Raw genomic sequence first — 16254 nt, 5'->3', positions numbered from 1 at the left:
TGTTCTTCTACTCACCCAGTGAGTAGAGTGAAGATAGCGTTTGGGCAGCCTGCCACCACTGCTTCTGTTTACCTATACCTTAGTCTTCCAGGCATAATATCTACTTCACACTTCCACACTAGAGGCTTTCTGTCCATATATATTCCTTCTTAGGGCCCTAAGTCCTTCATTGTCCAAGAAGTCTGATTTAAACTTTTTCATTATTTAGTCTCTGCCAACAGCAAAGAAAATAAGCATATTATTGACATACACCACTGTGCTAAAACATAAGATTATGATTTAGTAGAAGTCACATCAACAATACGAGACCCCAAGACCATCCAGATGCAAGTAGATACAAATGCTGTACTTCCATGCACAATTGTCTATAAAGATTTGTGTTATAAGTCCGGGACAGTGTTGCAGGCCCAGAAATACATTTTGTATAGGTTCTTCTCTAATAGACTCTACCACTGCTGTCCTTGCAAACAGACAGCTCTGTCTTTCATGGCAGCAGTCTGATTTTTAGGCTGAAAATAGGGGCATGGAATCATTTACAGAAGAGACCATGACAGTCTTGGGATCAGACTGATATGAAACCCACAGTAACTCTGCATGGCTGAATGAACTCAGAGGCAGCTGAAGAGCACTTCAAAATTGACACAATAAGCAACCTGAAGAAAGAGAACATCAGGACCCTCACAATGGTAAGTGCCACCTGTACCTTATTATGTCTGGGGAGACTTAGGACTGAGAAAATGATGGGCTATGGCAGTCTATATTAATGAGATCCATCTTGCTTTAACTAACAGAAGTTATACCCTGAAGCCACCTTTTTTCTTCCTCATCTTCCTATCCCAGAACATAGGATAGAATGTGAAGACAGGGAATTAAATGGGTAACTGTCTACCCTTCCCAACTGTGTCTATAACCATTTTTTACAAGATTCCATGAAAAAATGCAGGGTTAGCAAGGACATTAGAAATTTTAGAAATTTGATTATTTTAGAAATTTGCTAATTTTAGAAATTTGTTCATACTGATCTCAAAATACAGTTTTTAAAGTAATTTGAATAAAAGCTTCACTCAATGCCAAAGAGAACAAGGAAACACTATTTCAGTGGGTAAGGGAAGACATCAGATCTGACATACTTCCCATGGGCAATGTTGCACTGCACATTTCTCTATGAAAACTCTTTTTCCTCTCCCTTCCATACAATGAAGGCTTTCAGTGATAAGCACATCTGCCAGCCCAAACATGCCACAAGATACTTAGTAGTTGTAAAGTTTATATACTACTCTCTGGGCACTTGGAAATCAGGCAAAGAACACTCAAATCTGTTCTGCCAGCTAGATTTACCTCCTGAAACCATAGTCTGACAACTCTGCTTAAAAATATAGATCCTAGACGTGCTATTCAGAAGTAAAAATCTCCTTCTGAACTTGATTGCCATCTCTGTTCCTCACCATTCCTGTTGATAAGTGTCAATGGTAAGGTGCAGAAGGAAGGTAAGGGAAAGAATTCATCTGATGTTTTTGAGCAGCAGCATCACATCTCAACAACTACTTAATATCTACTTACGTTTTCCACTCCCTTTTTTTCCCCTTGGTACTTAAAAACTTGTAAGAAGTATATTCTGGTTGACTAACAGAATTATTATTAAACAAAATTCCTATTGCTGCACAGTTGTTCATCTAGACTCAGCCCTCACCTGGGAGCTATTCTATCAGATGCTGTCCAATTTCCATTGCTAAGGTAGATGTTATTCCTGTGCTGGCCTATAAAGGTTTGCTACTTGCCCATTTTTTGATGATTCTTGGCAGTTCAAGCACACTGATACTCTCAATGGCTTCTTACCTTCAAACCATGTTGGAATGTGTGGTGGCAACCATTCTTCCTTTCCATTCCCACTTAGATATTCATTTCAAGAAATAGATATCATTTTTACAGGGCAACAAGCAAGTTCATAAAACTCAAAAATGGTAGAAATATCGATTTCGAACTCACTGTAACACAGAAGATGTAGGAGAGTCCTATTAGTTTTCCAAATATAATACACTTTTTGATTTTATTAGCAGGAACTTCTAAGTCCATTGAAACACCACTACTGTCCAGGATTCATGGACACATGGAGAACACTAGATCACCAGGAGAAAAAGATGAAAAGTTTTGTAAGAGAATCTGCAAGATCTGCCTCTTTGGTTACTCAGAGGTTGGTAGGAGATTAGACTGTACTTCATGCAAATTGTGGACAAACTCCTCAGTCAAGACCAACAGAATAATTTTGTGGAAGTGATTCAGTTGCTGGTGAATCAGCTGAAAACCATGATGGCCAGCAGAGCTATCTTTCACTCTGCTGTCACATCTATAGTCATCTCCACTGACTTCGGTGTCTCTGCCAGCACCAGCAGTTTCATTTCAAAGGTACAGTGTCTCACATCCAAGAGATACTAAGGAAATGTGGGGTTGACTGCCATGTCACAGGATAAACCAGGAAGAGTATGTTCTGTTTAATCCACTCATGTGTAACCTGTCCAACCATATGTAGCATAAACTATGGTGCCCAACAGAGAAAAGCAAAAGAAAGTCAATGATTGTCTGTTAAAGCTTAAAATTTGGGTTATATATAATTTCCTTGTTCCACACTACCTGGCAGAAACACTCAGTTCTGTTTTTTGTGAACAGGTAGTTGGTATATTGGCAATGGCTTTCAGGGCTCTGTTTGGTTCGCTTGTTCTGTCTTTTTTCAGTCTGGCTTTTGTTAAAAACATAGTTCAGCTGCAAAATAAGTTGCTGAGTGGGTGCTTACTAAGGAAAGGAAAGTCTGTGACTCCCATCGTAGGCTGGAAATAGACTTAAAAATATCAGAAAACCTGTAACATACTGACAAGATGAATAAATAATTCAGTGATAAAAGATAGATGAAAATAGTGCAAAATATTACTGTTATATATGCCATCCAACAGTGACACAGGCCTTCTCATTACATAATGTCATCTATGCTGTGACTGCAAGATGATGTAGGTAAAGGGCATTTCTCTTGCCTGCCTGGACTCAGCTTCACTAATGACAGTAATCCAGTTTTAGTGTCTTGAAGCTATTCTTGGCAAGATATTTACTCTTAATCATACAAATATTTTATGTAATGCTGTAAGCAACAGTCCTCTGGACATGGACACACATTCCATGCTGATATGCAGATCACTTCAGGAGAATGACTTCTTTCTAGTTTATCAAACACACTGCAAACCCATCCTGCATCTGCTAAGCAAACAAGCAAACTTCTAATGCAGTAATACATATTATAGGTCATGTCATCTCTTCCTCTTTAAGTAGTTAATGGCAGTACAGAACCTAAATGGCATTAATATATCTGAAATAAAGTTTTTAAATGATCTGAAGACTTATACACATTGTGCTAAGTAACTGCCAAAATGAAATTATCTTGCAGGACTGAAGAAGAGAGAAAGGAAAGATGCAGTATCAGAGAATTTCAAGTTGACTGGCATGGCTTTCATCTAACTGGATTATCTTTAATTCAAAAGATACAATTACCTGTGGTTTATACCTAAGGCTATGCTGTCATATGCAAAGTCTCATTGGGCTTCTGTTTCTCAATGCTAGGAACAAAAATATAATGAGAAAAACAAGTTTCAGGGCATATATGCTGCCTGTGTTCACTTTCCTGCTATGGCAGATAGTTGTAGTAGTAGTATTTCAGTAACTGTATGTTCATAGTAGCATCCATCAATACAACCTGTAATAGGCTCTCAAATTCTGATTCACATTCTTGTAATGACTCAGCCCATTGAAAATTTCAAGAGCATGTTCAACCATTGAGATTGAATGTACAGCAAGTTACTGCCTTTGAAATAAACTTTTTTTCCCCAGGTTATTCTTGTTTATTCTTAAGTTCATGCTATCCACTGTACAGCTTGTGTTTACAGCTGCTTGTTCTGCAGTGTGGGTTCCTAGTACAGGGCATTTAGGAATCGTTTTTTTCTAATCTGATACACAAGAATATAACATGGACAGCAGTTCAGCACATATCACTTATGTGGCTGTGGTGGGTTGACCCTGGCTGGACACAGGTGTCCACCAAAGCCACTTTATCACTGCCCTGCTCAGCTGAACAGGGGAGAGAAAATATAATGAAAGGCTCGTGGATCGAGATAAGGACAGAGAGAGATCACTCAACAATTATTGTTGTGGGAAAAACAGACTTAACTTGGGGAAATTAATTTATTACCAATCAAATCAGAGTAGGATAATGAGAAATAAAACCAAACCTTAAAAACACTTTTCCCCAACACTTCCTTCTTCCCAGGCTTCTCTTTACTCCTGATTTTTCTCTGCCTCTTCCCCCTCTCCCAGCAGTGCAGGAATGGGGGTTGTGGTCACTTCATCACATGTTGTTTCTGCCACTCCTTCCTGCTCACACTCTTCCCCACTAACTTTTCTAACCCAAGTCTTTCCCATGGAGTTCCTGCTCCAGTGTGGGTCCCCCATGGGGTCACAGGTCCTGCCAGCAAACCTGCTCCAGTGCTGGCATCCCACAGAGTCACAGCCTCCTTTGAGCATCCCCCTTCTCTGGTGTGGGGTCCTCCACAGGCTTCAGGTGGAGATTTGCTGCACCATGGACCTCCATGGGCTGCAGGGCACAGCTGCCTCACCATGGTCTGCACCATGGGCTACAGGGGAATCTGTTCTCTGGCACCTGGAGCACCTCCTGCCCATCCCTCTGCATTGACCTTGGTGTCTGCAGAGCTGTTTCACATATTCTCATTCCTCTCTCCTGGCTGCAATTGCTATTACTCAGGATGCTTTCCCCCTTCTTAAACATATTTTCCCAGACACGATACCACCATCACTGATGGGCTCAACCTGCACCAGAGCAGGTCCATCTTGGAGCTGACTGGCATTGGCTCCACTGGACATGGGGGGAGCTTCTTGCAGCTTCCCACAGAAGCTACCCCTGTACCCCTTTTGCTACCAAAATCTTGTCACACAAACCCAGTACACTGGATTATGGTATGATCATTTCAGTGCAGAGACATGCTGCAAAATGGTTTAGGAATAAAGTAAAGATGTTTTATCCAGTTGAATCTCCAGGCATTATTTACATCAGCAGCCTTTATTTGACTGAGCTACAGTTCATCTTGGTTACCCTTGTGTGACCTCCATATACCAAGACCTTGCATGTACATCTGTTTCCAAAGATGAGTTCTTCATAGTGCTGTTAGAAAAGTAATGCTTTCAGACTAATACACTTATGAAGACAGGAGTACATAGTTCTTTCTAGTTCTTTGATGGACCCTACCTAGGGAACTGTTCTCTCCAAGCTCCTTTTGGATTCAGCAAAGTCATGGCTTGTGTTTCAGTAACAGGAAATTAGTATTAATATTAGAAGGGAGTGAAGTATGGTTAACACAGGGCTAGGGTGCTTGGTAGTCTTCATCACTATAGCTTTTAAAACCATATTAGACAAATTTCAGTAAAGATTCATATAAAATTATCTGTGCTTTCCTTTTTTTTTGTTCATGCCTGACTAGATTTACTTCAAGATAACAACACAGCATAATCTAATTGAACTAAGGAAGCTGTTTTGTTACAAATAAAAAGACAGTAATCCCATTGTCAAAATCCATTTTGATTCTTGTCTTGATATCAGTCTTCATGACTGATAGAAATCCTTTTATGAACAATTAAAGTAAATCTGTTATTTCAAGGACTAAAAGAGTAAATGTATTCTTATTGGAATAGGATACTGACTTTCACATATTTTTGTGCTGTGTTAAATTATAGTAAATAATTCTAGTCCATTCCTTCAGGATGATCTCATAATAAAGATACTAGATATTTATTTTTCATGTGTAGCATTTTCATCTACATACATAAACGAACACAAACTGAAGACTATGATACATCTCATAGTACAATACAATGCAACAGTGGATGAACTTTCTGGTTTGGAGTGTCTCTTTCCTTGTGCTGAAAAGGGGGAAATTTCATTAGGGAAAAAAAAAAAACAACAAAAAATAGATGCAAAATTATCAAGAGACTGAGGAGTTTCAAGTATTGATGTGGCCTTGTTACAACAGTTCCGGAGTACATACAACAATAGTGCAAATTACAATACAAAATCTGTTTTGTAAGTCTTTTCACTGACATCTGTAGTCATGAGAAGAGTAAACAAGTCTTCCAAGATTATGCAATAATGAAGTTATAAAACCTGATACTGTGGATGTAGGGGACAGAAAGCAGCATTCTGACTGCTCATATTTCACTGTTGTGATAGTTGTTTAGGAGCCACCCAGTTTAAAGCCAGCCTTTGTCCTTGTAAATAACATTACAGCATTAATTCATTAGCATCACTGTAAAGTCTAGAAATCCAAGTAGCTGATCAGCACTTTACTACACTGCCATTGTACAACTGAAAAGCTTATCCATTGTTTAAAGATCTTAGAGTCAAAAATTCCTGAAAAGCTTCTACCTGTATGACAGAAATTACTCTTATATTCCATCATGTGCAGAACCTTTTTTGATAATTTTTTTAAAGAGTAACTTCATTTGAAGACTTCTGAAAAATATAATTAGAACAGTTAATTGAGAAAACCACTGCCGGTAGCAAATGACTTTTGTACAGCAGGTAAGTTCTGGTCCCTGTTTCTGGATTCAAGTCTTCAAATGACAGCTATTAGTTTCCTTACCTGCTGATAGACATTTAGGAAGAGGGAGGAAGCCTGGCAGACTTCTGGTCAGTCTGCCAGTGTCTCCAGTGTGTTTGTACTTACCACTTGTAGCGTAGCTTAGTATTCCCTCAGGTCTCCAGATATCTACCCTCACTCCAATTGAATTCCCAGCTATAATGATGGGGGGAGGGAGGGGGGGGGGGGGGTCCCAAGGATAATGCTCAGTAATAATAAGTTCATTGCCTATTTAATTGAATACCAAGGAACAAGGTATTCAATATTTCTGAACAGTCTTAAAGACAAAGACATGTTCTCTTAATGTCTTATTGAGGAGCTTTAGTATACAGCATTTCTCAGATTCACATGTTCTGGTGCATTCAGAAGGAAAACACTGAGAGAGTTCAGTGATCTTGAATGTGGAATAAGTGGAATAAAATATTAAAGCAGTGATCAGATACCTTTATTTAATCAGTCAGTCCCACTGGGTTTGACTACTTGCTTTGTAGCTCCTTCAGACTAGTTGTGAATTGTCCATAGTGTAATGAAGTTCTATTATGTCCATAGTTCTATTTCGTCCTTAGTTTCAAATCATGACTAGACAGGACTGTGAATGTATTTAGTAGATTTTCACATGGTTAAATCTTTTGGTGATACGATCAGAGATTTACTCATTTCTCTCACTGTCAAAATATTACTATATAGTAAAATATATAGACATATAATCCAAGCTGCAACAGGTATAGTGGTTACACTGGTTCCTAGTAAAAGGGATACTCATTTTTATTTTCCTTACAATGCATTCTCTCACTTTTTAACCAGTATGCATTGTATTTGTACTTCATCATATTTCATTTTTGCTTTGTGCTTATATCCACCTGTTCATAAATAAAGATTTCCTTGTATTTTATTTCCAACCTGTTGAAATCAATCAAGCCAGGAAGCCTGGAATATGACATTTTATGTATCTTCTCAGCAATCCACTTATCACATTCATCATCAGAAACTGTTTTCAAATGCCACTTCTCATTTATTTAGTTCAATGAGCAAAATGGAATCAAATTTGATTACTTTGAAGCAGAGAAAAGTTTTCCTGTAAAACTGGATAGGATTCCTGAAATTCTGCATCATTCTCTTTGCAAATACTGTGTCTGCAGGCATTTCATATTATATTCTGAAATACTGAGTCATAGTTCAGTGTCTATGAGAAAAGTACAGTGGCATGGAGAATATTTTAACAGAAATGCCTGTGTGTCTGGTTTTTGCAAATAAATGGCAGATTGGTTTCTATTTAAGATTTTGCAAAAAGTTCAGAACCCAAAGCCATCTTGCAGTTGTGATGTCTTTCCACTCCTTTGCTTGTATAACTCTACAGGCTTCTTTTTTTATTTTTATTTTCATTCAGATTTGTAGTAGCATTAAATCAAACATAGAAAAATGCTTGAGGCAGATGAAATCTGGTTTAACTTTGGGCATGTCATAAGCTACTGAATAAATCCAAGGAGTATTGTAATGGAGACATTCTTCTCTGTTAAAAATACTGGATACACTCAAACTTGAGCTTTCAGAAAAAGGGAGATGTTATTCACTAAACTGTTAACCATATTACTCCGTTAGTTCTGAAGATTTGTTCAGTAAGGAACTATATTTACAAATTAAGTCTGAATCCTACAAGAAGTTTCCTTATTCAAAAGACTTCTAATCTTTCCTATGGATATAATGCTCTGTTAAGTAGAGATGTTCCAGTGTAAGTTTCAGATTCCTTGGAGGATTTTTTCTTCATTCACACATTTCCATCATGGAATATTATGAAATACTATTTTATAAAAGTTGCACATACTGCAGTTCATGTGAATGCAAATCTAGCTCACCTATCTTCCAAGAAGTGTAATGCTTTGTGTAAATAGCTTTTGTTTCATGCCCAGCTATGTGTTAAATCCTTCTGGCTCCTTCCCTTGCGTAGGAGGGAGAAACACAGCAAATACAGTTTACATAAATAAATGCAGTAGCATTAGACAGGATCATGTTAGCATAGTATTTGATTGTATCAACTGTTGATGTTGAAGTTGTAAACTCCAAGGATTGCTCAACAGAAATGACATACAGAAAGGTAAAAATACAGGGAGATAGGAGACCAAGACCTTAAATAACACATTTAAAGAAGTGTAAAAGAATGAGATTTGTCTACTAATACTAAATCCCACCTCAAAGCATCCTTGTGAATGATCCTGCATGTTAGTTCAGCTGAAGAATCTGTTACCTGAAGGTAAAACAGACTGGAATATATATATAAGGAGTGCTAAAGTTTCTTTTATATGTATTTGTCTGAAGTACGGACGCTGACTGCAAGCAAACAAAGGCCATGAAACCCTCTTCAAAGAGCACCAATCCTAAAATATAATATTGGTTCATTCTCATGTTGTTGAGTGTTGTTGACTGTCACTCTCATGCTTTTGGAGCAAGTCCAGAGGAGGGCCACAAGGATGATCAGGGGGCTGGAGCACCTCCCGTGTGAAGATAGGCTGAGAAAGCAGGGGCTGTTCAGCCTGGAGAAGAGAAGGCTGCATGGAGACCCCATAGCAGGCTTCAGTATCTGAAGACAGCCTACAAAGATGCTGGAGAGGGACTCTTCATCAGGGACTGTAGTGACAAGACAAAGGGGAATGGGTTCAAACTTAAACAGGGGAAGCTCAGGTTTGATATAAGGAAGAAGTTCTTTAATGTAAGGGCAGTAAAGCACTGGAATGAGTTGCCCAAAGAAGTGGTGAATGCTCCATACCATGGACAGAGCCTTGGGTAGCATGGTCCTTTGCAACCCTAACTATTCTATGAACACAGATAGGGAAGACTCTCAATAGTTTTACTTCTTCAAAGGCTAGGTTGGAAGTTTTTCATCTGTTTGACTCTGAACCATGGAACTTTGCTGGCAAGAGCTGAATCTCTAGTTTGGACCAATTGAGTATTTCACAAAAGAAGTGAAATACTGGCTTTTTGTAATAGCTGCGTTACAACTACAAGGTTGACCAATAGCCTCTTTTCTAAATGGACTAGCTCTTTCCCAAACATTTCCTAATAAAAAAAAAAAAATCTGTAATATTCTGAGATATACTCTCACAGTTAAATAGTACAAACATTAAGAAAGAAAAACAAGATACAATAATATCCTTACAGAAAAAAAATCTGTTAAATGTAGCTCAACAGGTCTAAATAAAAGGCTTTCAGTTTCTTAGGATCTTTCTTTTCTTAGGATCTTTTCATGGACTACAGAATAATTCAGGTATATGGATTTGCATGTTAGCAATATTTAAAGCAGATGAATCCTTTCTTACACCTTTCAGCCTTGGCTTTAGTGGGCCCATTGTATGTTTATAACCACCTTTTGTGCTTCACAGTTAAAGACTAAAAGTTAGGTGCTTCTCTCAGCAAGTAAAAGCAAGGACAAAAAGAGAGAAAGGAAGAACAAACACCACCACCACCCCCCCAAAAAAAACAAACCAACATGATGGAATGAGAAGTATTCAAATTCTTCAGTTCTTGCAAGATTCTGCTGCCTTATATCACAGCAGCCAGGGAACCAGATGGAAATGTTGCTAACCCAGGGTTTCTTGTGAGCAGCTTCCTGCAGATGCAGAAAGAGATTGATCAAAGGCCAATGCAGTCTGTTCATTAATGTAATGATTTCCTGTGCCTAAAGCCGTTGATCTCTGAGTGGTGAACATCACCCTTCCTGGAGGTGACTTGTTGACCAAAGAGTCAGAGTTTTGTGGCTTCAATCTTAGGTGTTTTGTTTGCAGCTCTCTACTTAAATTGCCTTAAAGCACCATTCTCTACAGCCTTTTGGACATCAAGTTATGTGGTTTCCCATGGTATTGACACAGTCAAACTGGAATTCCTTTTTGCTTAGCTAATGTCAATTTGGAAAAGCTCCAGTTAATGAGAGGTTAAAAGCCTATGTCAGCTTTTCAGGTTGCTGTTTAGATGCAGAGTCTCTGTATTTGAGTCTTTCTCGTATAATAGGAACACCAGATAATTCAGGTTGGAAGGCATCTCAGGGGGCCCTAATCTCTCAAGTAAGGAACATCTTTCCTGATCTTGTTTTTTTTTTTTTTTTAACTGACTTTATCTGCATGAAGACATCACAAGTTTATGGACATTTTGATCCCAAATCATTAAAACTAACAGGTTTGAAAGTACTAACCAAAACCAAAAGTTAAACATAATTAGGTCATGATTATGAAGATTTATTATTAGTCTTCATGCCCACAAAATAAGAATGAGGATAAAATCATAGATCTTTGTTGCAAAAAAAAAAAACCATATACATTGAGAAAAATTGCATCAGGCTTCACAGACTGCAGGCCATTTGAAATATAAAAATAATTAATTCTGAGATTCACAGTCACACGTACATCAATTCTTCCATGACAGGTACATTTAAAAGGCTACTAAATAAGTCAGGGCACATCAAGACCTTTCTGTTTCAGAAACCTGGTGTTGTGGTGCGGTGCTTCCAAAACTTAGAAGCTGAGAAGTTGTTAATGAGTTAATCTTACCTGCTTTATGAAATGTATTTCATCCTGCTTTCAGGTGGGTGCATGTACTCCAGTAAATTACACTTCTTGTTGTTTGAATGTAATGAATGCTAATGACAGATAATGGTGTCTTGTTTCCAATTAGCACTATCAAGAGAGACTGAGGTTTCTAGAGCTCATGATTACTGTATTTTCCAGGAACAGCCTGAGAACTTTAAAATTATATAAACAAGTTTTATTTATGCTGAATGCATTTGCTGATTGTTTCCTTTCACAGTTGTGTATAATGTGAACAAGCTACATCTCTCTGTAATTCAGTAATTTAAAAAAAGACCTTATATACATGAAGCCATATTCTATAAAATGTTTTTATTAAACATCAGTCATTGTTCACTTTGGTAAAAATACAGTAAAATGGTTACAAATAAATGAATGTGATAAATTACAGTGACTATTCAGAAAGGTTTAAAAAACCACAGTAATGGATAAGCAGTCTGACTCACAAAATGTGAGTTTAAATCAGGTATTTCATACTAAGAAACACATTTTCTTCACTTAGGTGTTGTTCTGGACAGTTTCTAATATGAGTTGGCAAGAGACTAAATACCATTTTGGCTGAAATCTATGAAAAATGTGTATTGTTAGGGAAATAAAGTTGCAGTTCTTGGATCACTATCATGTATTATGCAGTGAATTTTGTGTTTTCAGAAATATGTTAAGTATTGTGCTCACAGACATCAATCATGCAGCGTATAACAAATCACTTCCTTTCTACACTTGCAATACAGTTTGTTTCCTATTATAATGGTTTCTGTATTCGGAACCTCATATTCTGTCAATAATGTATTTCAGTTTGGAATGTTCACTGTGCAAGATTTTTATCTTACATCCTTATTGTTTGTATAATTGTGTGTTTTTCTCTAATAAAAAATGTGCAACAACAATAATATAGCAGTGAATTTTCACCTGCTCTTCCAAGTCTTGAGTTTTGCTGGATGTTATATAGCTGGTAATAGCTCACAGCCCTGCTCTGTTATGACTGAAAGCAGGACAGCAGTTGATAACTTACTGGCCTTTGGATTGGGTCCCAATTCACTCCTTTTAAAGCTGACCTTTGGATGCAGCCACTTTGTTTTGTAAAATATATCAGGAAGAAATATTAGCATCTTATCTGCTGACCGATGAGAGTTCTGGGGTTCCTTCTCCTGTAACTCCATTCACTAGTCCAACACTCTCCTCTACCCAGCAGAGAAGGCAGTATGCCAAAATGCTGCTGCTTGAATTGTATTACACAAGATTTTTCACAGGGCTGTCTGTCAGATATGGCTGGTATCTCATCTGTCTGTTCTGAACATTTCAAGTAGTTTCCTAGTCGTAAACCACAAGCTTTGTAGATATGACTGGATGCGTGATTTAACCCTGGTGCTGCTGGCACTCTAGTTCACCTTAAATAATCCTGTAATTTTTATTTAACTGGCTACTAGAATCATCACAAAATTGTACAGAAAGCTTAGTATGATCAAGAAATAAAGGATGCATTCTTCCTATTTGTTTCTTGCACTACCTCCATAGGCGGATGAATGTATTTAATATATACATATACACATGCACATACATATATACACATATAATTAATTTTCAAGCAACTGGATGGCTCATTATCCTGGAAGGCAATTCTCTGCAGTGATTATTTCCTGCAGAGCTCAGCTGGCACTGGGAAAAATCTTTAGAAGTTTTAACTTCATTTTAATTCATGTCACTCATATGTCCACTTTCTGCAACTGCTTCAACAAATGAATTTCATCTGCCTCAGATACTGACATCAGTGTACTATCCACTCATATAAATTACTTCTGGCTAAATTACTAAATTAATGCACAGTGATTACAGTTGCATTTTCAGTTAAAAACAAAACAACACAAATGCTTGTAGCTGAAAACTGACTATGAGAGCTGTGCCTAGCCAGTCAGGGGATAACGTGTCCCAAATCAAAACAGCTCGCATTTCAGTTGACAGATATGTACAATCAGTGCTTTCAAATGAGATAAGCATATGAATTATTCTCAGAAATTATTCCCAGAATAGTTATGGATAGCTTCTAAGTTCGAGAAATTAAAAATCCGGTTACAGGCAGTTTGTGAACAAAGAAGTCAAAATTAGTTTAAGAAAATAATTGTTACAGATGGTGGCTTATTGCATTTGTGAAATGTTTTTACTTGCAATCCACTGTCAACTAAGCTTCTTTCAAGTGTAAACTAATGTTTTTTAAATGATAATCCAATATGGAAAATTGCCTGAGTAATACTGCTATAAATAATGCAATATTGAGCTGATTACCTGCTTCTGTTCATTTTACAAGAGTCTTGCCTCACACCGTATCCAACCAAAAAAAAGCAAAAGTGACAAAAAATTGACAACACGGAAAGTGTTATATTTTCTCTTTGGTCCACTGCAAACAGAAGAAGTAGGGTAGAGTTCATGAAGGTCTTAAGTTTTTCTGAGCAGAGACTGATTCTTGTTATGTCTACCTGGTATCTGGTAACAGTAGTAGTCAGATCTTACATTTGATAACAGGTACCAAAACCACAGCACAAACTGTAAATAATAATAACAGTCAGGCAAAAATGTGAATAATTACATTTCTGTTTCATTAGTTCTTAGAGGTCAAATTTTCTGGATGTCCACTCCAGGTAGCAGCTGGGATTGCCGATTATCAGGTTGCAACTATGACCTGAAATCTTTTGCATAGTTTTTGCCTAATTTTTGTCAATTGATTCAGAGAAATCTCCAGGAATTCACCAACAAAGTTTAAGTTGACAAGCAAGTATTCTTTATTGTAGTGCTGGGAACAAAAAGCAGTGAAAAAGTGGGTGGGAGATAATTAAGTCTGATTTTCCGCTCTTTAACCCTCACTACTTTCAATATCTGTTTTATTGATTATGCATTTTATTGATTACTATATAAAACATTCAGTGGGTCTCCAGTGACTGCATAAGGAAAGAAGGCTGTGGAGAATCAGGTTTCCCTCTACAAGCAGTGGAAATACAGCTTCTTCAGAAGCACTGCTGAAAACCTGTTGGTGTTTCCGTTAAAGATAAGGTTCCACATAATACAATACAGTCAGCTTTGTGGAAAACAAGCTAAGCTGAGTTTGATCCTGCATAAACGTTTGGAATTGCAGATAAATGAGATTAACACCTCTTTGGCAGTTTAGCAATGGTGAATATTAAAGTAGGTGGTCTTTTTCAGACCTGATTTTTTCAAATAGAATTTCTGTCAGTGTTTGTGACATCTTCTAGGTTTAATTATTTAAGGCCAAATACACTTTATGCTCAGTAGATTAGAAATGTGATATGCTCTACAGTAGCTGTTATTGTCACTGATACATTTTCCTTCATGTTTTTTGAATTCTCACTAACCTGAAACTAGCTGGTCTATGCCATCATGTAAAAGTGTTAAAACACATCTCATTTCTATGCTCTGTTTTTGTTTTGAGTTGGTTACCTATAATAATAATGACCTGCCTATCTGAATCTGTTACAGTGTGCCTGAATATTATGACTATGGTCACGGAACAAGTGAAGAAGCTTACGACAGCTACGGTAAGGTCTATTCTATCTTTAGCAAAAGTGTGAAATCAAAAGAAAAAATCTGTCACTGGTAACTCAGAAATTACTTCTCCATGCTTGTCCTTCTTTCTTGCTTTTACAAAAACCAAGCAAAATAGATTTGTGTATCTTTAGGGTGAATGAGTTTTGACTTACTGAAGTAGGACCAGAAAAGTGGACAGATCATAGAATTATAGAATGGTTTTGGTTGGAAAGGACCTTAAGCTTATCTAGTTCCAACCACCTTGCCACGGGGAGGGTCACCTCACACTAGACCATGTTGCCCAAGACTCTGTCCAACCTGGCCTTGAACACCACCAGGGGTGGAGCATTCACAACTTCTTTGGGCAACCCATTCCAGTGCCTCACCATCCTCACATTAAAGAATTTCTTCCTTATATTGAACCTGAACTTCCCCTGTTTAAGTTTGAACCCACTGCCCCTTGTCTTATCACTACAGTCCGTGATGAAGAGCCATGTTGAGTGGCACCAACCGCTTTGTTGATTTTCATGTGCTTTAGCATGGCTTCCAGGAGAATCTGCTCCAAGATTTTGCCAGGCGCAGAGCTGAGACTGACTGGTCTGCAATTCCCTGGGTCATCCATTTTCCCCTTCTTGAAAATGGGGGTTATATTTCCATTTTTTCAGTCATCAGAAACTTCACCTGACTTCCATGATTTTTCAAATGTGATAGACAGTGGCTTAGCAACTTCATTTGCCAGCTCCTTCGGGACCCGCGGATGGATTTCATCAGGTCCTATGGACTTGTGCGCATTCACGTGCCTAAGATGATCTCAAATGAGGTCCTTTCCTACAGTAGACTTGACTTAAGGTCTTCGTTCACACAGTGCAATCAATTTCCGTCAAAGTTGCAAAGAAGATTAATCACAGTCACAGATCAGTTTAACAGCAACACTGAAGTTTCTGGTTAGTACCTGAATATATTTCAGTGCTGATTTTCAGTCTGCTTGATGTGCCAACAATACTATGCATCTGCTACTGTCATATGAATCACTCCAACCAGCAAGTCTGAAATACAGACTTAATCAAAGTGGATGGAGAAGGTGCTGTACTACTATGGGAACCTCCGATGCACCAAGATAAAGGAATACCTTGTGCTACACACAGCACTATGACTAGAGGGAGTGCTGTATTCTTTGCATTTCCCCACTTAGTCTGTGTCTGAGCTGGAATAGTTCCATTTCACAGGAACTGAGGGCAAGAGAGGAAAAGAAAACGTTGCTCTGATGTGTACAGTCCATTTTCTGGATCTTTTGTTTGATATTAGTGACAATAGAATCTAGTTCATCTTTTCCTATCAATATTTTTCAGTGCATTGTACCATCAGATCATAGCACAGTAAATTTTAGTTTGACATTTTCACTGAAATAAGAGGGCAAAGCTGACTATTGTCAGATTAAAGAATGATCCCAGTATATTCAGCAG

General features: G+C 37.8%; 1 protein-coding gene across 1 annotated transcript in view; it reads left to right on the top strand.

The window, feature by feature from the left end:
- KHDRBS2 (KH RNA binding domain containing, signal transduction associated 2) overlaps window positions 1-16254 on the top strand; it is a 328648-nt gene that overhangs the window by 296360 nt on the left and 16034 nt on the right. Inside the window, exon 8 of the mRNA XM_005153183.3 lies at window positions 14744-14802. Within this exon, the coding sequence (XP_005153240.2) occupies window positions 14744-14802 (59 nt within the window). The remainder of the gene's footprint in view (window positions 1-14743; window positions 14803-16254) is intronic.

Source organism: Melopsittacus undulatus, chromosome 3 (assembly GCF_012275295.1).
Source record: "Melopsittacus undulatus isolate bMelUnd1 chromosome 3, bMelUnd1.mat.Z, whole genome shotgun sequence".
NCBI classification, from domain to species: domain Eukaryota; kingdom Metazoa; phylum Chordata; class Aves; order Psittaciformes; family Psittaculidae; genus Melopsittacus; species Melopsittacus undulatus.
The sequence above is the reverse complement of the archived record's forward strand: the minus strand, read 5'-3'. Positions and strand labels throughout refer to the sequence as shown.